General features: G+C 40.4%; 1 protein-coding gene and 1 long non-coding RNA gene across 2 annotated transcripts; one reads left to right on the top strand and one right to left on the bottom strand.

The window, feature by feature from the left end:
* Positions 1-673: 673 nt before the first annotated feature.
* CCNJL (cyclin J like) lies at positions 674-21,962 on the top strand. Its single transcript, XM_088133599.1, has 6 exons — positions 674-1,009; positions 1,986-2,096; positions 12,693-12,903; positions 15,770-16,069; positions 18,613-18,772; positions 19,481-21,962. Exons 1-6 carry the CDS (start codon positions 791-793, stop codon positions 19,926-19,928), a joined length of 1,449 nt encoding a protein of 482 aa, XP_087989725.1. The 5' UTR covers positions 674-790; the 3' UTR covers positions 19,929-21,962.
* LOC112541033 (uncharacterized) lies at positions 10,026-15,168 on the bottom strand. Its single transcript, XR_015794720.1, has 3 exons — positions 13,023-15,168; positions 12,759-12,912; positions 10,026-10,154 (listed from the first exon to the last, which is right to left on the bottom strand). It is a non-coding gene; the product is annotated as an uncharacterized LOC112541033 (long non-coding RNA).
* Positions 21,963-22,084: the final 122 nt, after the last annotated feature.

Below are 22,084 nucleotides of genomic sequence, written 5' to 3'. Positions count from 1 at the left end.
GTCTGGAACCAAACAAGATTAACAGTGAGATATGCCATAGATTGCCTTTATTCTCCCTTTTCCATCCTTAAGCACTAGATGCCACTGCCTTCAACAGTTAGCAAGAGTTCAGTAGGCTGAGCTTTTCTAAACACATCTTCATGCTGAGCATACTTTCCTAATATTTTATTAGCCCCTCAGCTTTCTTCTTTAAAAAGCAAAAGTACGGTAACACTGCAACATCAAACCAACAATACAGTATTGCCTCTCTCGAGCGATTTCCAACACCTCTGTAAAAAAAAAAAAAAAAGTAATGATCTGCTGCTCACAATTAGTGTGAAGAAAGGTTCAATAAAGCACTTTCTGAAGCACTGTTCATTTTGCAGCCTAAATAGCATGAGGTTTCCACACCCTTGTCCATATTCTGGAAGCACTTTGTTCCAGTTATTTACAAAATAACTCATGCAATTTGCCAGATCGATTCCCATAAATCCTTCTTCGTCATAGCAGCCCGTTTCATTAAATGTGCATAGTCCCTATTAATTTAAGATCCTTGACTGCTGCAACACCTGTAAGTCTAATGGCAGTCAAACGCAGTGCTGTGCAACGAAACGGCAAAGCAGAGCACAAGCAAAACTTAGGGTGGGGATAATGAAACTGAGCGACCACCTGAGCGGTAACTCCATTATCCTCCCGTTGCTAAATGAACAGCAGCTGAGAGGGACGGGAAACCATCGCCCTTGCTCACGGCCAAGCGGGCAAGACCCAATGTTTTGATCACGCTCCATCCCGATCCCTTAGAAACGGGAGAATGGCGCCAACAATGGGCTGGCGGCTTCACGACATATCGGAAACAGCCACCCAGGAACAAATGAGACCCTCGGGCGCGCCCAGCGCGAGCCAATCCAGCGCCGGCCCGAAGCCCAGCAATAAAAAGCGGGGAGAGCGTAGGCAGAGGAAGCGGGGAAGGACTACAACGTCCAGAGGCCCGGTGGGCGGAAGGTGTGCGCGTGCGTGCTATATAAAGCCGGTGTGTAACCTCACCAGTGAATTAGATCGTTTCTTCAAGCCGGGGCCGAGATTTGGGGTGCGAGGTGGTCTGGGGGCGGGGGAGGCATCCTCTTTCCCTCCGCCTTGCACCCCTGGGACATGCATCCAACTGCCGACCTTCCCTCCCGTGCTTAGCACGGGGCGGGCGGGGGTGTCTTTGACTCCCCCCTCACTTTCTCGGGGCTGCAGGATTTTTCAAGCAAGAAGTCGTCGGATTCGGGAAAGGACAAAGGCTGTCGCTTTGCGGGCGATCGGCAAAGGTAACACTAATACGGGGTCTGTGGGTGGCTTGTCAGAAGTTTCAGTCCGCGGAGTTTTGAGAAGTTCTGTGCAATTTGTACTTCAAAAGAGAGAGAGAGATTAAAATGAGCCCGGGAAAATGCCGTCTTGATTCCCGGCAATCTCAAGTCAGATGTGGAAAAAGCGAGTTAGGTCTGAAATTCGCCGAGATCTGTTGCAAAAAGGAAAAAAAAAAAAAAAAAAAGCTGGAGCCCGGGGAGGTCGGTGCCGTCTCCCACAACAGGCCGAAGAAAAGGTGGGCGTGAGTCGGCCAAGAGACGAAAATCGATAATGGCTTGTATTCCAATCGAAATCTCTTTGCTCTTATTTTGAGGAAGAACAGAGCGGCAGGTAAAGTGCTGATAAATGGCTTGATGCTGGCCAAGACTGCTTGAACCTTTTTGCACAGATACAAATCTGCAATGGGCATCCAGGTGTAGAGAAGTTTAGTGGACTGAACTATTTTCATGCGGAGAAGGGGAGACTATATAGGTAAATCTGCAGCCATATCCTGTATCTGGTTAAGCTGCAACTACATATCCCTAATTCTACACTGCAATATGCTTATCGGCTCTTTTTACAAAGGAGCATGGGGAATTTTGTAAAAACAGTAGATGAAGTTTAAACATGTGCATATTTTGTTCATTAATTTACTTTGATGTCTGCCTACCTTGCAGGCGCTGCCTGTTTCACCAGACACTTTCCCTTGGATGGGAAGCCTAAGGATGGAAGAGCCATGGTGGAAAGGAGACCTTGCAGCAGACGTTCACCAGACGTTGAGACTGAAGGTTTGATTAGATAGCTGTTTCCCTCTTTCCTCTATCCTTTATCAATGCTGTTACTACAATTCAAAAAAGGTATAATCTGCTGCTTAGAGAGATGCCCTCCCAAAGTGACTTCCAAATAAGAAAGACTCAAGCAACTAGAAGTGTTTTTAAAGCATGATTGAAATTAAACTTAGCTTTCAGGCTTGGAAGTTATTGAGAGCAGAACACACATGGCGACCACCTTACTCAGGAAAGATCATTTGGAACAAATAGATAATTGTTCTTAAACATCTGTACTTCAAGATCTGTCACCGGGGCAAGGAGGAGAACATATATAATGGACATATTTTAAGTCCATGACAGACAGATAATATTCGGAAGCAGCTCAGACAAGACAGACACCTCCCTAATTCACTGGAATATAAGAAGGGGGTGGGAGTACAACACACTTGGAGTTTGTCAGCCCCACAAGGTAGACCAGATCAAGAAATCAACTGCATAGGAAGAGTAAAGCTGCTTTTTTTGTGATTGGCTATAATAACAGAAACTTGAAAGTCCAATTCTCTGTCTGTTGTGGACAATGTCACACCTTCCACTCGCCCACATTGCCCTGGTGATGGACCTTGCATGTCTTTATCAAGGTCATTTTCCTTCCTTTTTAACATTCCTCACCTGCAGTCCCACTAGCTATGGCTGCTATAGATGTAGCTGAATCACAAGTTTGCACAAGAGTAAGGTGTAAAGCAACAGAAAGGAAGTTATGTACAGGAAAAAAATAAACCTGACAAACAAAATGGAGACTGCGCTCTTCCCCCCCCCCCTTTGGATATGATCATGGTCAAACCCAGTTCCTCTCTTTGCCTAATCCCATCAGACCCCGTTGACCCTTCCTGCCCCTGACAAGGCCCCTGCCATCCCATCTAAACCAAAGAATAGAAGCTTCCCCACCAGCTCACAGTGTGGTCCAAGGGCAACCCTTACAAGGAAACTGCAACCTAGAGAAACCCCAACCTTCCCTCTTCCTATCAGCTGATGACCTCGACATTCCACCTCCTTCACAATGCACTTCCTCAGCCCTGCTGCCCTCCTGAAAGGCCATTTTGCCTAACAATGGAACTAACCCCAGGTACACTGACAAAGATCAGCCCAGCTTCCCCAAACTGGCCAGCCATTCAGATCCCTAGGATTTCCCGCCTTGTATCCCTTGATTTCTGTAAAAATCTTTGCTTTTCCATTGTTTGGGGTCCCTTTTCCTTCTAAAGCAGGCACCCAATGATCATTGCAATTAACATGGTTCTCAGCATTGTGCTCCTTACTTTGGTAAAATTCCACGGCAGTTATATAAATAAAAGGCCACTACCATAACATCCCTGTGCTTTGAAGTTGCTAGTATAGTTGTTTCAATCAGTGTGATAAGAGTGCAGCTGGGGTTTGTTTATTTACAGTGGGGCAAAAAAGTATTTAGTCAGCCACCAATTGTGCAAGTTCTCCCACTTAAAAAGATGAGAGAGGCTTGTAATTTTCATCATAGGTATACCTCAACTATGAGAGACAAAATGGGGAAAAAAATCCAGAAAATCACATTGTCTGATTTTTAAAGAATTTATTTGCAAATCATGGTGGAAAATAAGTATTTGGTCAATATCAAAAGTTCATCTCAATACTTTGTTATATATCCTTTGTTGGCAATGACAGAGGTCAAACGTTTTCTGTAAGTCTTCACAAGGTTTTCACACACTGTTGCTGGTATTTTGGCCCATTCCTCCATGCAGATCTCCTCTAGAGCAGTGATGTTTTGGGGCTGTCGCTGGGCAACACGGACTTTCAACTCCCTCCAAAGGTTTTCCATGGGGTTGAGATCTGGAGACTGGCTAGGCCACTCCAGGACCTTGAAATGCTTCTTACGAAGCCACTCCTTCGTTGCCCGGGCAGTGTGTTTGGGATCATTGTCATGCTGAAAGACCCAGCCATGTTTCATCTTCAATGCCCTTGCTGATGGAAGGAGGTATTCACTCAAACTCTCACGATACATGGCCCCATTCATTCTTCCCTTTACACGGATCAGTCGTCCTGGTCCCTTTGCAGAAAAACAGCCCCAAAGCATGATGTTTCCACCCTCATGCTTCACAGTAGGTATGGTGTTCTTTGGATGCAACTCAGCATTCTCTCTCCTCCAAACACAACGAGTTGAGTTTAGACCAAAACGTTCTACTTTGGTTTCATCTGACCATATGACATTCTCCCAATCCTCTTCTGGATCATCCAAATGCTCTCTAGCAAACTTCAGATGGGCCCGGACATGTACTGGCTTAAGCAGGGGGACACATCTGGCACTGCAGGATTTGAGTCCCTGGCGGCATAGTGTGTTACTGATGGTAGCCTTTGTTACTTTGGTCCCAGCTCTCTGCAGGTCATTCACTAGGTCTCCCCATGTGGTTCTGGGATTTTTGGTCACCATTCTTGTGATCATTTTGACCCCACAGGGTGAGATCTTGCATGGAGCCCCAGATCAAGGGAGATTATCAGTGGTCTTATATGTCTTCCATTTTCTAATTATTGCTCCCACAGTTGATTTCTTCACACCAAGCTGCTTGCCTATTGCAGATTCAGTCTTCCCAGCCTGGTGCAGGTCTACAATTTTGTTTCTGGTGTCCTTCAACAGCTCTTTGGCCTTGGCCATAGTGGAGTTTGGAGTGTGACTGTTTGAGGTTGTGGACAGGTGTCTTTTATACTGATAACAAGGTCAAACAGATGCCATTACTACAGGTAATGAGTGGAGGACAGAGGAGCCTCTTAAAGTAGTAGTTACAGGTCTGTGAGAGCCAGACAACTTGCTTGTTTGTAGGTGACCAAATACTTATTTTCCACCATGATTTGCAAATAAATTCTTTAAAAATCAGACAATGTGATTTTCTGGATTTTTTTCCCCATTTTGTCTCTCATAGTTGAGGTATACCTATGATGAAAATTACAGGCCTCTCTCATCTTTTTAAGTGGGAGAACCTGCACAATTGGTGGCTGACTAAATACTTTTTTGCCTCACTGTATGTAAAAGACTTACATGGCCCCCCATCTTATGTTCCTCAATTGTGGGTTGTATGGATGAAGGGGTTTCTTTAAGTACATTTACATTTTTTCTGAGTAAATGTGGAAAGAATTGCTTTCCACGGGAGAATGATACAGGTAGTCCTCGCTTAGCGATCACAGTTGGGACCAGCATCTCAGTTGCTAAGCAGAAAAATCATGTGACTGTGACAGGCTTACGATGGCACTTCCCATTCAGTTGTTAAGCAAATCACCCTGGTTGTTAAGTGAGACATCACATGACCATGACTTGCAATTTTACTTCTGCATTCTCCATTAACTCTGCTTGTCGGGAGCTGGTTGTGAATCATGCAAATGGTGATCATGTGACTGTGGGATGCTGCAACTTTCTTAATGCATGCTGGTTGCAAAGTGCCTGAATGGCAATCACATTACCACAGGACACTGTTAAAGTCATAAATGCAAGGACTGGTCACAAAGCTTTTTTTTTTTTTACACTGTCATAACTTCAAACGGTTGCTAAATGAGGCAGTCAGTAAGCAAGGACTACTTGTACTAAAAATAAAGCTCCTATGACTGGTCTGCAAAAATTTGTATGACCACTAAATGCCACTATAGTTTTCTTTACTTCCATGCTGCCATCTGCTGGATGTCCAGATTATGCAGTCCAGATCTGGTATCCCTAGCTAGATTTTTTTTCTTCCCTTCTAAAAGAAAAGTGGATCTAAGTACGTGATTAAATATTCAGTAATTCAGGCAGTTTTATCTTGCAGTATACTCTCTGAAATGGAAAATGCAAAAAAAAAAAAGATTATTTTAAAATCTAAGATGCAAAAAAATACCTTCCTACAGGCTAAAAATATTGGCTATCTTTCTTTAACTCTTTGGGGAAATCTTTAGTGAAATCGGATAGTGAATATTGATGGTAGCTCCCTGTTGCATTAAAACTGAGGGTTTAAAGCACTAAAGGAATGTTTCAGTCTGAAGCTCATTTTTTAAGACTCAAAATCTTATGGGATTTGGTTGGAGTTTCTTATGGTGTACATTTGGGATTAGGTTGTAACTATTAGCTGTTTTTCTTAGTATTTACTATTAATATTTTTATACTGTCTTTTAGCTAAACAGCTGTCAAGATGCTATGTAAAAAGAAAACTAAAACAATGAAAAACATAAAAAGCAACAGTAACTCTATTTAAAAGCAAAACATCTTAATAGTTGAGTGAGTTAGACCCTACTGCTCTTTTGGAAGAGCCTGTTGTCTAACTGCCCACAACATAATTGGCTGCAGGAAAGTAAAATAGGGCACTGAGGCTAAGTACATGTGCATTCCTTGGACTAAATAGGCAGAGGGAGAAATTCATGTATAAAATGGAGATAGAATGCTCATGAATATGCACTCCCCACCCCATAGATCCCTTGTTATTGAATAGGGGTGAGTAGGCTATGTCGTGAAGGCCAGTGGCACACACAGCCTCACCTTCCCCTCACCTAGAACATGCTACGGGTTCTTCCTTAGAGCTGAGAATCCCAGCCAAGTGCAGATTTTGGATCATAAATAAGAGACCCCTCCATGGATGACTGAAGGTATGTACACTCCTTTCTCAATGCCAGATGTGCAGCTATGATGAGGGATTCCCACAACGTAAGTAGGAGCAGAGCATCGGTGCAGTCTGCATTTCTTCTTTTTTTTTAATAACTATATTAGGTTTTTCTGCCTGAGTAATATTATTATAGACATAAAAACTAACAAGACCCAATAATTAAGATAGAAAGTAGAGAAGAGAAAAAGGTAAAGAATGAAAAAGAAAACAAAGTCAAAAGTGCGGAAAGAAAAAGAAAATCAAAAGAAAAATGACTTTCGACTTTCTTTTACAATAGATATACGTATAAGTTTGCTTTAAGCTCTTACTCTAAGTTTACAACATAACTTCATTTTTTTTATTGTCTACTTGCGCATCCCGCTATTTCTTAATTTTGGTGGTAGCTTTGACAAGTGCAAGTGAGCTCTTAATGTTCAGCAGAGAATTCAGAAGCCGGGTTTGAGGCTACAGTGGTGCAAATGAAGGCTGGTACTTCTACAGCAAAACCACTTAGGCTACACCATTGCATCATTACTTGGGGCTAAATTTTGTTGATCCCTGGGTTGGTTATTTCTGAGCTGACCTACCAACGTTGGGCTGTCCTTAGTCAAGCTCCTTTTAACACTGCAATCCTAGGAGTGAATACTGTATGCTCTCTTAACACAGTTGGACATACTTCTCAGTAAGACCCACATTGGAATGCACTGAATGAAAGATGAGTATTCTTTTGCTTGTTACATATCTCCTGCAGTTGTAAAGATTCCTGAGAAGAGACCCTGCAACTGCGTAGCAAATGCACCTTTTAGCTCTGAATAAATGAGGGCCCCGATTCTCTCATGGTTTTTAACTATTTTCTGCATTATTATACCTTTGCTGTGGAGATTTGTATTTCAGGAATATTAAAATTATGTCTGCTGAATAGCCTACTGGTTGGGATAACCTTTTATTGCTGATATTTCATGAGAAGAGGACATTTCAGCATTTTTTTCCATCTAGTTGTGTTTTTGGGCAGAGTTAGAAAATCGCATGGAAAGGAGAAACTGGTTTATGCTTCACAATTGAGATGAGCAAACTGCATCACAGGTGTGCTTTTGAAAGCACACGTGGCTGCAGGCTGCACATTTTTCAGCCCCTCCTTCGTCCTCCTTTGACTTGGATTTTCCATTGTTCATTGTGTTACTGGTAATGCCTGTGCTAGCCTTTTCAAGGAGAAAGAAGCAAAAAAGAAATAAGCCTGAGTTTTGTTTGCTTTGTCTCACATACCTCTGTGTATTTCCTTCATAATTTCTCGCATCATTCAGTGACATAATGAATGTGACTTGCACTAAAAAACAGTTCACCCTTGGAATCTCCTAAAAAGTCTGATTTCTCTAAATATTTGCTTCTTTGATATATGCTAATGTTGCCTGTTTCTTATAACAGGTTATCTATTTTTTTTCAGTGAGTTCTCTCCTGTCCCTAAAGGATATCAGATTTTGTCAAAGGACCACTTCATTCTTGAAATTTCTTTTTTCATTATTGGCTATAAACCATAATAAACGAACAGCTAATAATGAGGATCTTGCAGTAGGAAATTATGCCTAATTCTTTCCATGTGCATGCAGAAAAATACCACAAATAGGTGAACTGTGGTAAATTTGAGCCTGAAATCTTATTATTTGCAGCATCTCTGCATCTGAAGAAACTGAAGAATTCCACTACACCAATACTACTGCCACCACCCATTTGCATTATTTCTACATCCCACTCCTTTTTGGATATGCTTTAGGTATTTGTGGTTGTGTAATGTGCTCATATTTCATATCAGAGCCGGGCAGGGGATTAAAGTTTCCATAATTTCCTGGGATAGAGGTATACAAACTATAGAATGGCCCCAGAGCTTTCCCTTCCCCCAAAAAGGCTGACATCAAATTGTAATTTCTCATGAGACAGGAGAAGAAAATTATTGTATTCGTAGGAAGTAACATCAACTAGATTTTTATTCCTCTCCTTTTAATTTAAACCAAAACCAAATTTAGTTTGTTGTACTGGCCCCGGCATTTGAAATGCAGGCTCTGGCATATCACTCCAAAGCCAGGTAGAACCCTTGGCCTAAAACTGGCTGTGCCCCTCTGTGCAGCTGGAAATCTGACACCTCTGAAGAGCTCTAGGTAGAAGAAACAGACTTCTTATGTTCCCTCCTGAATGTTCTCCGTGGCTTCTCAGTGCCTGATTGGCAAAAGGCCAAACTGTGTTCTTACAAAGCCTGAAACACAGGTTGTTAATACAGGTATCACTTTTGAAGGATTAGTGTTGTGATTGCTCCTCCCAGTTGGACTAGCGAGTGAGGAGAGTCGATCTAATTGGAAAAATAATACTATTACTCAGGCAGAAGCAGCCTGCTGGATAGAGATTTATATAGGCTGGTTGGAGGAGTTATCTGTCTGCGTAGACACAAACATACTGCAGCTTGGAAGATTTCAAGGCTGTTTTTTTTTTTCTTCTAGTTTCTTACATCTAATGAGCCATTTTCCTTCCAGTGTTTAACTCTACGTATGATATCTTATTGTAGGATATTAATCATGTGTCTTCCGGTTAATATAATCTGATTTCAGCAATCAAGAATAGTTTCTGATTTATATAATACCCACTGTCTATAATATAGGATTAAAGATGTCCTACATTAGGTGTGTCCTGTGGAACACCTTTCCCTCTGAGATCCAGCAGGCCCCCACCCTTTTAGCCTTCCAGAAGGCCTTAAAAAGCTGTCCTCCCCCCCCCCCCGTCCCCAGTCATTAAGATAGGGTGAGGCTGAAATCCAGTAAATGTGAATGTTAGCATATGGGGAAGTATTGTTTTGGGACCCTGGGAGTTATTTTGGGGGAGTGTTGATTTTTATTGTTTTTATGTATGTTCTTATCACTGTTGTGACCATATAAGCCTCTTAAGTAAATACATCTTTAATATTGGCCGAATGACAGCATCCAAAGAATGGTTAATGGTTGCTCTTTAGAGTAGAAGAAAATATTCAAGGGAGTGCCCAGGGCTCTGTGCTGGTCTCTGTTATTCAGCATTTTTATCAATGGTTTGGATGGGGAGTTGATAGGACATTTATAAATTTTGCAGCTGACACAAAACTGGGAGGTGTGGCTGATACTTTAGTTGAATGAGAGGAGATTCCAAAAAATCTAGACGGGCTTGAACAGTGGGCTGAAATGAACATGGTGGAATTTAACAGGGAGAAATATGTTCTGATCTGGGTAGGGAAAAGGCACAAATATAGGATGACAGAGACCTGACTTGGCAGTAGTACCCATGAAAACAAATTAAACATGAACCAATAGTGTGCTGCAAGTACAAATTGTATTGTGGGGTACATTAACAGGAGCCTGGAAACCAGATTGGGAGAAGTAATGTTTCCAACTTTATAGTGCCTGGTCAGATTCCATTGGAGTAGTGTGTCCCGTTCTGCACCCTGCAGTTCAAAAAAGACGGACAAAATGGAGCAAAGGGTGAGAGGTCTAGAAACCAAACTCTATGAGGAATGTTACAGAAAAGATGACAGAGATCCAAAAGTTGTCACATAGAAGAACACATAGATGTATCCTGTGTTGTTGGAGAGGGCAGGACTAAAACTACAGTGTAGTAGATTAAAATTAGAGAAAGCAGGTTCGGGCTAGACATTAGGAGAAACTTCTGAATTGTACAAGTTGTTAGTGGAACAAGCTGTCAAATAAAGTTGTGAGTTCCCTTTTCCTTGAGGTCTTCGAACAGGCTGGATGATCACCTGTCACAGATGCTCTAGTGGATCCTGCACTGCGCAAGGGGGTTGATTAGATAACCTCCAAGATCATTTCCAACTTCATTATTCTGTGATCCTCTGAGATGTATGCTAAACCAGCCAGTCCTTAAATTGTAGTATTATTCTTGTGTTAGCCTGCTAGTGCTACTTTTTTAAAAATGGAAGTGCTGTCTCTTTGTATGTTATAATACTGTATATCACATCCGTATAGCTGGCATTTCAAGAGATCAAAGCTGTGAACTTCATTGTCATTTTTAAGTTCTGTTCCCTTGATGATAGATAAAAATGGCTTTTGAAGTACGGAATACCTTCCTGCCTGCAGAATATAGCGATGATGCAATTTTCTGTGAATTTGGATCGAACTTTATTTTGCAGCCAAGTCAGAAGCTGCAAAGTACTCCATCTTTGCAAAGAATGTGTTGATTTGGTTTTGCTTCTTGAACAAAGACTTGGTGGAGACATCTAATTGTCCTGTTTGTAAATCCATCTGGTATATCCCAGTAGATAACTAAGTATGTTTACCTGAGGAAATGGGGACCTCTTTACCGTGGTATAAATATTTACTTGTGACCTTTTTCTTTAAGAGGTTTTATCAGGACTTTAAAACAGGGCAACTTCACCATTTTTAGCCCAATTGTTTTAAAAAGTACAGTAGAACATACTGGACCAAGATTTGAAATTTCAGGACTTAGTAGCAATAACATTTTATGCAAAACTGAATTAATATTCTGAAAAACTGTAGAATTCCTCAAATTAAATTGTTTCCTTCCCTTATGGTGGTAGTGCCACTGAAGAACTATCAGGAGCCTTATTCTCACGCTCTGGTTATGCTGTCCCTGCCTCCCACAAACCTAGAGTGAAAAGTTGGGAAGAGGCATTGAAGCCTGTTCATCCAGTTGTCTTCTCTGATCAGAATGCTAATGGCATGGCTTTGGGCTACATTGCTCCTTGGCAAAATTAACTGCTTGAGTGCAGCTAGTTCTTCCAGCATAAATGTGGCCATCACAGCACTGATTTTAGAAACTGAGTTCTCTGTGATCCGGATGAATCTAGCCTTTTCCCACTCCTATTAATTGTAAGGTTTGGAGAAAATAGTTTTCATCAAGTTTGTCTTGAGAGGGAGATTAAACTACGCACCTTCACAGACACCTTCCAAGATACTCCTTCTGCTTGAAAAGTGTAGACATGTCAATTGCATTTAATTAACTCATTATTTTGCTCTCAAACATTCAATTTTGAATCATTGAAAGAAATGCACATGAATTTAAAATTAGAAGTCACATTGTCAAGAGTGCTAAATGTTAACACAAAACTGCTTTCCATTCTGACTCTGCTTCAGCTTGAGTCACAAACCATCACAAAGGTGCTCTGGAATTCACTTAGAACAAGCAACATCCTAAGCTGTGCTTTTTATTCTTATATTCAGTTGGTTAGATAAATGATGCATAAGAATTTAATTCCCCTCACCCCATCTTCAAATAAACAGAAGAGTGTTCTTTTGTGAAGATGTCTGTAGAAGGTCAGGAAGATCCCCTTAGTCTATAGCAGTCTTTCTCAACTTTTTTACCCTGGAGGAACCCTTGAAATAATTTTCAGATCTTAAGGAACCCCTGCATAAAAATACAAAAACTTCACAGTACAATTCACTTCTACTCTACACTATCCACATTTTATGACATTTACAACAACAGCAAAGTAGCAGGCCAGCAGCTGACTTGTGTGAAAATTCCCATCATGATGAGCTATAGTGTTGCTATACACTATACACAAAGTTCAAAAAACTATGTTTATTTCTTTTTCTATCATGATCTCTTGCAGAACCCCAGCTGAGAAAGACTAGTCTATAGCCTGATGTTCACAGGTCATGATTATCAAATGCCACTGCTAAACAGGATGTTGTAAATAATGTTTCTTAATCAGAAGTGTGATTAAGTATTTATCTTAATATAGAGCATAACAGCTGTTGTTTTTTTTAAAGTCCCCTCCCCACACACAAATTTCTTATGTCTCAGATACAAACAGTTAGTGTAAACTTAATTGCTTTTCAATGCCTAATTATCCAGACAGGATGGTTGGAGGGGCCATTTTGTATTCCTTTGGTTATATACTTGCCAGAACAGGTGGTACATGCTGATCTGGATATTCTCTTTACTGAAATGGATATTCACTTGAATACCCCTTTTCTCCCCCCTTCTGTTTGTGTTGCCATAGGAGCTGAAACTGCCGGTCTACAAGGCCCATTCTCCGCAAATTGAAAGACGACGCTATTTTGCTCACCTCCTTACTGTCCTCAGCAGCCGTTGCCAACTTTGTCCCACAGCTCGGCACCTTGCCATCTACTTGCTGGACCTTTTTATGGACCGCTATGATGTCACTGTCAAGCAGTTGTATGTCATTTCAGTTGCATGTCTTCTCCTTGCAAGTAAGTCACCTTACCCAATGATATATAAATCTTGCAATAAGATTTGGGTGGGGAAGGTTGTTTCCCTACCAAATGCACTGAGAAAGCCAATATAAATTTAGCATTGTAATGCATCTTACCAGACAGTTGCCTTTAAGACAGAATCTCAGCAATCTTTGGGCTTGAATTTCTTTCAGCTTCTTGTTGCACAGAAATGATTGTTCAAATTACTGTCCAGCATAGCCAGAACTATGCTAGAGAATGCTGTGTATTCAGTGTGGTGGCCTTTAGATATTACAGTAATGCCATGAGAGGTATTTTTAGCCAGTCCATTACTATGATATTGAAAGACCAAAAGCAGAAGCTAAGCTAGCCTTGTATTTATGGCTGAATATCTCCCAGACCCTTTTACTGTTGACCATCCTGCCTGGGGCTGCTGGGGTTGTAGTTCAGCAAACACCTGCTTCTCCATGGCTTCTCTAACTCTTAAGACTCTAACACATCCCTAGAAGTCTTTAGAAGCAATGCCAACATTTTTAACAGATTGCTTAGACAGATGTATTTCAGAGTTGTAACAGACATTGACTTTTTCAGATTGTTAGGTCTTCATTGGAAAGCTGTCATGGTACTAAACCAATTAAATACACAACCATTTTGAGCAGGCTGTTTAAGGAGGGTGTCCCCTATGGTTGTTGGTGCAGTTAGATTCCAAAAGATCAGTCTGAGAAGGAGATAAGCAACTGCTAATAAAACAACAAAAGCAAGCAAAGGGATCAGAGTGTTGTGTCTTGTGGTATCTATTGTCTGCCCTTTGTATTCTATTCCCGCAAAACATTTTTTACATGTTGATTTTGATCCTACAAGCCAGAAAAATGCTGATTGCATATGCAAGAAACTTAAACAAGAAGGAAAAAATACTTCTATAATTTTTATTAAAATAGAATATGATCAGAATTTTTGAAGTCAATAATAATTTAACGATTAGTACAAAATGAGTAATCCTCTGGTGGGGCTCTGATCCAATTCTTGAGAAATCAGAATTCTAGCTTGTCAGGAATGCATACATTTTGTGGTACACAGGGACATTCAGACCAAACCCCTGAGCTTTCACCTGAATATGGAAATGGGATATTTCATCCATATCCCAGCAGGCTCACTCAATAGCTACTTCCGAAACCTGGATGAAGCGCTTCGGGGGGCTCTGCAGTAGAAAGGAGCAACTGAAAGATTGGGGGTCATGACCAATTATCTTGAGATATCTAGACAACTACTAGATAGCAGCAAAGAGATCCAGAAAGTGCTGAACCTTCGCTCCCATCTAGTGATTGTTTGCAAGCCAGTTGTAATAGTCCTAAATTATCTGGATCGTACCTGATAAATTTTAAAGCTTTCTATATCAGTGTTTCTCAGTCTCAGCAACTTTAAGGGAATGCTGGCTGGGGAATTCTGGGAGTTGAAGTCCACACCTTTAAAGTTGCTGAAGTTGAGAAACACTGTTCTATATCAATATAATAAAAAATAAAAGTATTGCTTAATGAAGAATGCATTTGCAGCCAGTACATCAAATTTTAAATAATTTGTATATAGTGCTGTATATATAAGGTTATGTACTGCACACTGTTAAGTGATTCTGGCTTTTTAAAACTTCTTGGCGAAATAGATTTCAATCGGTTTATCCTAGCCTAACTGGTATGTAGGTAATCCTGTAGATTCGGAGTAGTTCTAAGGCAATATTAGGAATTTTTCCTGCATTTTTGTGCTAGCCAACAGCTTCAGTTTTTAATTTTAAATTGGTCAAAATTTAGCTTACCTTGGTTTTTATTATAATTGGTTAGATAGAATGAAAAGTTGGTAAATGCTTGGTTACCTTTAACAAAGTTCTTTCTGAACTTTTGGGGTAGAATCCTTTTGCCTACTCCATATATCTTTATATAAGAATGTGTGCATTTTCATATACAAAATGCTAATAAGGTGGGTAGTAAGCAGGCAAACTTTTATTTCAGGATAACTGCATCAGCACATGGTTTTGACTCCATGGTGAACAAGAAAAATTAAGGGATGATTGGAGTTTAGCAGATAATAATTTTTGCACATACCTCTTTATTTTTACACAGGATTACCCTTGAGGCTTGGAGGGTTTTTACAACTCTCTCTTTTTTTCCCTGACCCTTTTGAGGATAGATGGTGTTGCTTTACTGTTACTGTTTTCTTTCTCTCCCTCCCTCTCCCTCCCTATCCACCCCCACCCCCCAGTATATGTGAGTTTGTGTTGTTTTGGACTTTATAGAATGGAAAGTTTGGGAACTAGGAGGCAAACCTTACAGCTTATTTATTTTTACATTCAGTGTTCCAAAGTAAGAAAGCAAGAAGATTAAATTTATATCTATTTATATCTATATTTATTTTTATATTCAGTGTTCCAAAGTAAGAAAGCAAGAAGATTAAATTTATATCTATTATTGGTGCAATATTTCTGAATATATACTTCAAAATTCATGCACAGTTATGTGCAGAATGCTACATATTTAAGAGTTTACATTGGTTGTGTTTAGCTAGCGTAAGAAATTCATGCTACAAAAGCAAACCTATATTGGTTCCTTCCCTTCCTTCCCTTTCATGCTTCAGAGTATAACATCTGAATCTGAAACTGGGATATGTTTAATGAGAAAAGGTAGAACGTGGTTTCAGATCCGTCTTATAGTTCCACAAATTCAGACATAATGGGACTGTGGTTTGTTTTAATAGCAGAAAGAAAAGTTCCCAGTCTCTTGTATCAATGAGGATTGGTGGCAATGAATCTACAGATGGCTTAAGCATATATTATAGTGGTGTAGGATGGATGTGGGCCTTGAATCAAGCTCAGTGTTTTAATCTTTCCTTACATTAGGCAAATTTGAAGAAAAGGAGGATAAAGTGCCCAAACTAGAACTGCTGAACAACTTTGCTTACATGTGCAGCCTTAACCTAGCGCTTACAAAAAAAGACCTACTGAAGATGGAACTGTTGCTCCTGGAGAGCTTCAACTGGAATTTGTGTCTGCCAACCCCAGCGCACTACATTGACTACTACCTCTTTGCCTCTGTCAGTGAGGGTGACCTCCACAAAGGCTGGCCCATCACATCTGTAACCAAGTTCAGAGCCATCATGGAGAAATACTCTCACTCATTCCTAGAAGCTTCACTGCAAGGTAATGATTGGATTTTGGTTAGGGTGAGCAATGTTTGAGATGTAGGAGGCCTCAGCTTAGCCTCCTAAGCTTCTTGAGGACCAAAGAAGGCATCATGTCCCAGGAATTAGGCCAGGGGTCCCCAGACTTCAGCTCATCAACCCCTTCATAAAATTTCAGATTGTTCATCAACCCCCGTACATTTATTATATGAAAACAATGTAATAAATACTATTTTAACTAATAGTATTATGAATAATAATAAGAACAACCACTTGAATAGTCTCATTGACCTTTGGGGGTCAGTATTGACTACTTTGGAAAACCCTGGATTAGGCTGAACATTTTAAGCTAAGCACTTTTTTAAAAAATGGGAATATGAGAATGGGAAGAAGAGGCCACTAGGAGGCAGTGTCATGCCTCCAGCCATTTTAGAAAAACTCTCACTCAGTCCATGATCCAATTCTATGATAATAACTTTGGAGAGCTGAGGTTCTTGGGTTTCTTTCTTTCTCTTTAGAGTTAATGAAAGTTTGAGGACAGCTAAAGCTACATTTTCTCAATTCTTCCTAAGCTATTCAAGGATATAAAGTCACAAATAATGATTTCCTTGTTGTGAAATATTGGCAGGGTGATCTACTGCATATTTGCTTGAAGATTAATTTCATTGGTGATATTCATAGGACACAACTTACTAATCTCCTGTGCAGTTACCCACATCACATGATTACCAGTGTTCTGTGAAATGAGGGGGCAGTCTCTCTAGAAGTCAGGTGTTATATAAAGTTAATACATCATCATCATCATCATCATCATTATTGTTATTATTGGTCACACAAGTCAGCCAGATGTTTAGACTGGATCTGGCATTTTTTTCCACTTATCAAGTCCTTCCCAAGGAGCTGGGATAAGCAGATGTTGTTTGATGGTGTTAAAGATATCATCGCAGGATGTAAGCTGTTCCAAGTAAAGCTGCCTTTTGCAATTGACTGATGGTGATTTTGTCAATGCCGATGGTCTTCAAGTGATGCTCCAGATGTTTTGGATTGCACCTAAGGTGCCTATAACTGTTGGTACTATCTTTGCTTACTTTTGTCATGCCGTTCTACTTCTATTTGCTGGTCTTTGTATTTTGTGATTTTCTCCAGTTCTTTCTCTTCTATTCTGCTGTCTCCAGGTATTGCACTGTCCAGATGTTTTTGTCTTTCTTATCAACAGTTATTAAGTCTGGGGTGTTATGTGGCAGATGCTTGTCTGTTTGAATTCTAAAGTCCTAGAGCATTTTACCTTCTTCATTTTCTATTACTTTGTCTGTTTTGTGGTCCCACCAGTTCTTGCTTGCAGGAATGGTATTTCTTGCAGATATTCCAAGCACCATTGTTGCTACTTTATCAATGCCATTGTTTGTAGTCAGTCTGTGTGATCTTCTTGCAACAGCTAACTAGGTGGTCTGCTGTTTCTTCACCTTCTTTGCAGAGGAAGCATTTGCTGTTTGTTGCCGTCTTCTCAATTCTGGCTTTGTATGCATTTGCTCTTAAGGCTTGGTCTTGTGCAGCCAGAATTAGCCCTCTGTCTGACTCTTTCTTTAACTTTCCTGCTCTTAGCCATTGCCAGGTCTTGTTATCTGCTTTGTCTGCTAGTTTTTTGTGTACTGGCCATGTAATACTTTGCCTTGCCATGTCTCTTTCTGTTCTTCATTTGGTCTTTCTTGTAGGCCAGTTTGGTTTCTTTGGTATTCAGTAAGCCTTCATGGTGTACTAGCTTCAGTGCATCTTCTTCATTGTCCTTCAGAAATTCTTCCAATGCCCTTTTTTCTTCTTCAACTCTCTGGTGTACTTGCAACATTCCATGCCCACCAATGTTCCTTGGTAAGTAGAGTCTGTCAACATCACTGCGTGGGTAGGGCATGATTAATTGTCATCATTTTTCTGGTCTTCCTATCCAGGGCTTCTAGTTCTGCTTGAGTCCAGTCCACTATTCCAGCTGTGTATCGACTGGAATTGTCCAGGTGTTATTTATTTATATTTATTAAGCACATTTATATAGCTGCCCATCTCACCAAAGCTACTCTCAGTGGCGTACAACAATCATAAAAAGACAGATTAAAAACAACAGAAGAAATATTTAAAAAACCACATTAATAAATACCGCAAAAAAACAAAAATACAAACTATAGAGGAAGGGAGAATAAAAATGGTCCCCTTTCATAGCCTGAATTAGCATCTAGCACACCAAGAGATTTCAGTAGCTTTCCATGGTGTTGCTTGCAAACAGCCGTGACATCTCAGTATTAATTTCCTTGTGCTTGTGCTATTCTGACATCTTAGTTTACCAACAGTGGTGGTTGTGCCTAGTGGGGGAGAGGCCAAGTTCCCTGTAAGCAAAACCAAGAGATGACTATAGGCAGAGTGAACCAGATAGTACTCAAAGAAAGCATTCAAAAATGACTCACCTGGCCATACAATTGAGCCAATTCTAAATTATTGGTCTCCTGCCAAGTCTACAAATTAATCCGAGTTTGGTCCCAAAGTTAATTCATTTGTTTGTTCCCTCCCCACCCCCAGATCATGTTTTTCTCTCTTTTCGGCCTTCTGTTGTTGCTGCTGCTTGTGTGGGTGCCTCCCGCATCTACCTTGAGATCTCTCCCTCGTGGACCACCCAGCTCCAGCTGCTGACATGTTATTCCTGGGAACATCTTGCTCCCTGCATTGAACTCATGCTTGGGTAAGTTTCGAAGAAAAGTGGACCATTCTCCTGACTGCCAACACGGTGTTATAGACCATAAGGATGCCATATTTGGATCTAAAGTGGGCAGGAGTGGGTTCTGTGTCTTTTGGCTGCTCCTTAAAGAAATTGTGGCTTTTCCTGGGCTTGAACAGTAGCCGCATGAGCCCAGGAAAATACTTGCAAGTTAGTTAAAGGGATTTGCTATTGTCACTGCATCTTCCTCAGTGACTTATGCTTGCATTCTGAAATAAAGTGTTGGTGTATAGATGGGGATCCGTGGTTGCCCTGATCCAAGATTCCATTTTGTGACACGTCCTCTTGGACTATGTGGTTCCTGCAGGTTGCTCCCACTGTCCTAAGCTTTTGCAATGTGTTAATATAATACTCATACCATCTCCGTTTTGGCAATAGATCCCTGCATAGATGTTTGCAACATAAGCAAATTAATGGGCATCTTTTAAAATAAATTCTTTACACACAATCAATTCTAGCTGATTAATTTCTTTTTCCTGAATTTGAACAGGAGAGTGTAAATGGTACTCAGATGCAAATAAAATGATTGAAACCACAAAATATTCAGTAATTTTAATGTTTTCCCTGGTGGCATACAAGTTGTTTTGTGGAAATTCATTTATTCTGCTGCCCTAGATTCACACTTCTTTACAAAACCTGGTTTGACTGTGTTCTTGATTTATTTTCTTCCAGCAAAGCTCACAGTAAGGACCCCAGAGAAGCCCCGAAGGAAAAAGATTGTGTGACCCTGTTGCAACAGCAGCAGCAGCAAGTTATGGAAAGCCTAACCCTCCAGACACCAACTCAGGTTCTCTTCCAACAGCCGCAGTACCACCCCCTGGCCCAGCCCTCGGCTGTCCTGTCACAGTTCTGTTCTCCGATACAGGATCTCTGCTCCGCTTATCGGGACTCCCTGCAAGCTCCTCGACCCAGTGGCCTCACCTCAGGGAACAGCGTGCTGCATACCTATTCTGCCCTGCAGGAGAATTTCCAACCTGTTTTGCAGACCGTGTCTATCCAAGGGCCAATCACAATGCAGGTGGCCATTTCGACAGAATCCAGGCATTGCCTCTCATTGATCTACGGCAGCAGCTACTTCAGCAGGCATCACTCATATGCAGCCGGCTGTTTTGACGGCTGAGCGCCTGTGGAAAAAGGGAGCCAGGATGTTTTGACAGCAAAACACAGAGTTGGGTTACACAAACTGGGTTCGCCTTGTCACTGTCAGCAGGAACTCTATGAAGAAATGGCTATACAGAGATCCAACTCAGAAATGGATTTTGATTTTTCAATATGTGTGCCTTGGAAGGAGGCAAGATTTTAAGAGAAAAATGCAAAAATATACCTCACTGTTCCCAAATTCTGCCAGGCTTCATTTTGAGCGAGGGAGACCCGGAGAAGCTTCTGCCATAAGATGGACATTTTGCTCTAAGGTAGCTTTCCTGTGACAGCTGTTTATAGTTGCTTCCCTAATGAAGTTGGCAGGTGGGTGATGGTAGTTTTTAGCCCTGGAACATTCTGCTGGTGCTCAAAAGGCTGGTGTTTATTGGACCCACCTTGATCTCTCTCCCTGTGATGGAGTACTTTATGAAGAATCTTCCTTGTTGCTTATTGGAAGATTCATACAGCAATATATTAAACATAAAATGGGGAGAGAATCACTTTGCCCTCTTTGAAGATTTAGTAAGCTAAGCATCACTTGGGTTTCCTATGTACAGTGGGGGGGTTTTAATTGCCTTTTTAAAGTACCTCTAGATATTTGAGATGCTGCTTCCTTACATCAGAAATAGTCATTTGTTGGAAAAATATGGTTTACGTATTATATCAGGGATTAATGTTTACTTGAAGCAATCTGCTGTAAAGAAAAATAGTGAAATCCCTTAATATTTGAGGGAACTGCTGCCTTTTACTATAGGATGTTAGGAATTTGCAATATGACTTAGAAAACAGACTGTAGACAGAAATATACAAAGGAATTCTTAAAAGGTTCGTGAATAAGGGAATATAAGGTAATAGAAAATGATCAGACAACTGAAAACTTGCATTCCTAAAAAGACACTAACTGGAGTAATCCTATAGATGACCATTGCAGATAGGTTGCCATGCAGAATTTTCAAGATAATATGTAAAATAACATTGAAAGTTACAATTTAGTTTGAGCATTAGCACTCAAAGCAAGGAATGAACCACACATAATAAAGAAAGCTAATCTCCTTCTGCAAATGCTTCTCCAGCACACTTTTTTCCTTCTAGCTGGACTCCAGAATTAGGAAGTCTGGAAAGCAGAGGAGGGGGTAATGTTTGCAGAGAATAATTGATGAAAATGGATGGGCTAAAGTACCGTGCCCCCACCACTGATTCTCTTCTGAATATGTCGATTTGACAACACTTTTGCCAAGTTTTGCCTTGCCCCTTTTCTTCAATACTTCTATATAAATGTACTTTAGGATCATGGCCTTAAACAATTTTGTATAATTGAGTTTCGTACTAGACTCGTGTGGCTCCAATTTCAAAATATTTTGAAGACATTTGTTACTGTGTGAAGTTGCCGCTTGATGTGGAGCTGTTGTCACTGAATGACAGTATTGTTTGTGGAAAGTTTCTCAGGATTGCGATAACACGATGTGCAATATGCTTTTATTCTATCGAATATCTCACGTTTGTGTTACTGGGGGAGTGCAGTGGTAAAATGTTATTTGCTCATTTTGCTTTAAGTTATAATTTTCAGAGAGAGCGAAGAATTTTTAACTGAAGAAGGGAGTGCTGCTTTTAATGTAGGGGAAAATCTTTTCCTTTTTACTGGAAGTCTGGTGATGAGGACTGCTAAAGTATATTGCAGATTGGGCTTTGCCCCTTTTGATGACAACATATGTAGCAAGATAAGAGTGGGGAAAGTTTTTGTTTGGATTTTCTTTCCTTGTTACAGACTTTAATGAAACGTCTTTGTCAGAAATAGTATCTGGACTTGTATTTTATCTTTTATGTATTTATATGTAAGTTTTTATATGTAACATTTTGTGTATTTTAAGCAGACGGTAACCACTTAATTGCATAAAAACCACTGAAGAAGCTCTAGCTTACAGAATCCAGTCTGATTATTTCATGAAATCCTGCAAAGAAGGTATTTTTGTGTGTTGAAATTTTCTGTTTCCATCTTAAGAAAGTTTATTGAATAAACAGCACAAAGCATTAATGGTCTTGTCTACTTTTGGGGACTCATAATCTTCATAGGCTCTACTGTACCCTTTAATCAAGTCTTCACAGTTCCTTCCATAACTGTTACAGTGCTTCATTGTG

Source organism: Python bivittatus, unplaced genomic scaffold (genome assembly GCF_059951505.1).
Source record: "Python bivittatus isolate LINGU-HERP-01145 unplaced genomic scaffold, Pbiv_v1 ctg000080_np1212, whole genome shotgun sequence".
Classification (NCBI taxonomy): Eukaryota; Metazoa; Chordata; class Lepidosauria; order Squamata; family Pythonidae; genus Python; species Python bivittatus.
This window is presented reverse-complemented; position numbering and strand designations above follow the sequence as displayed.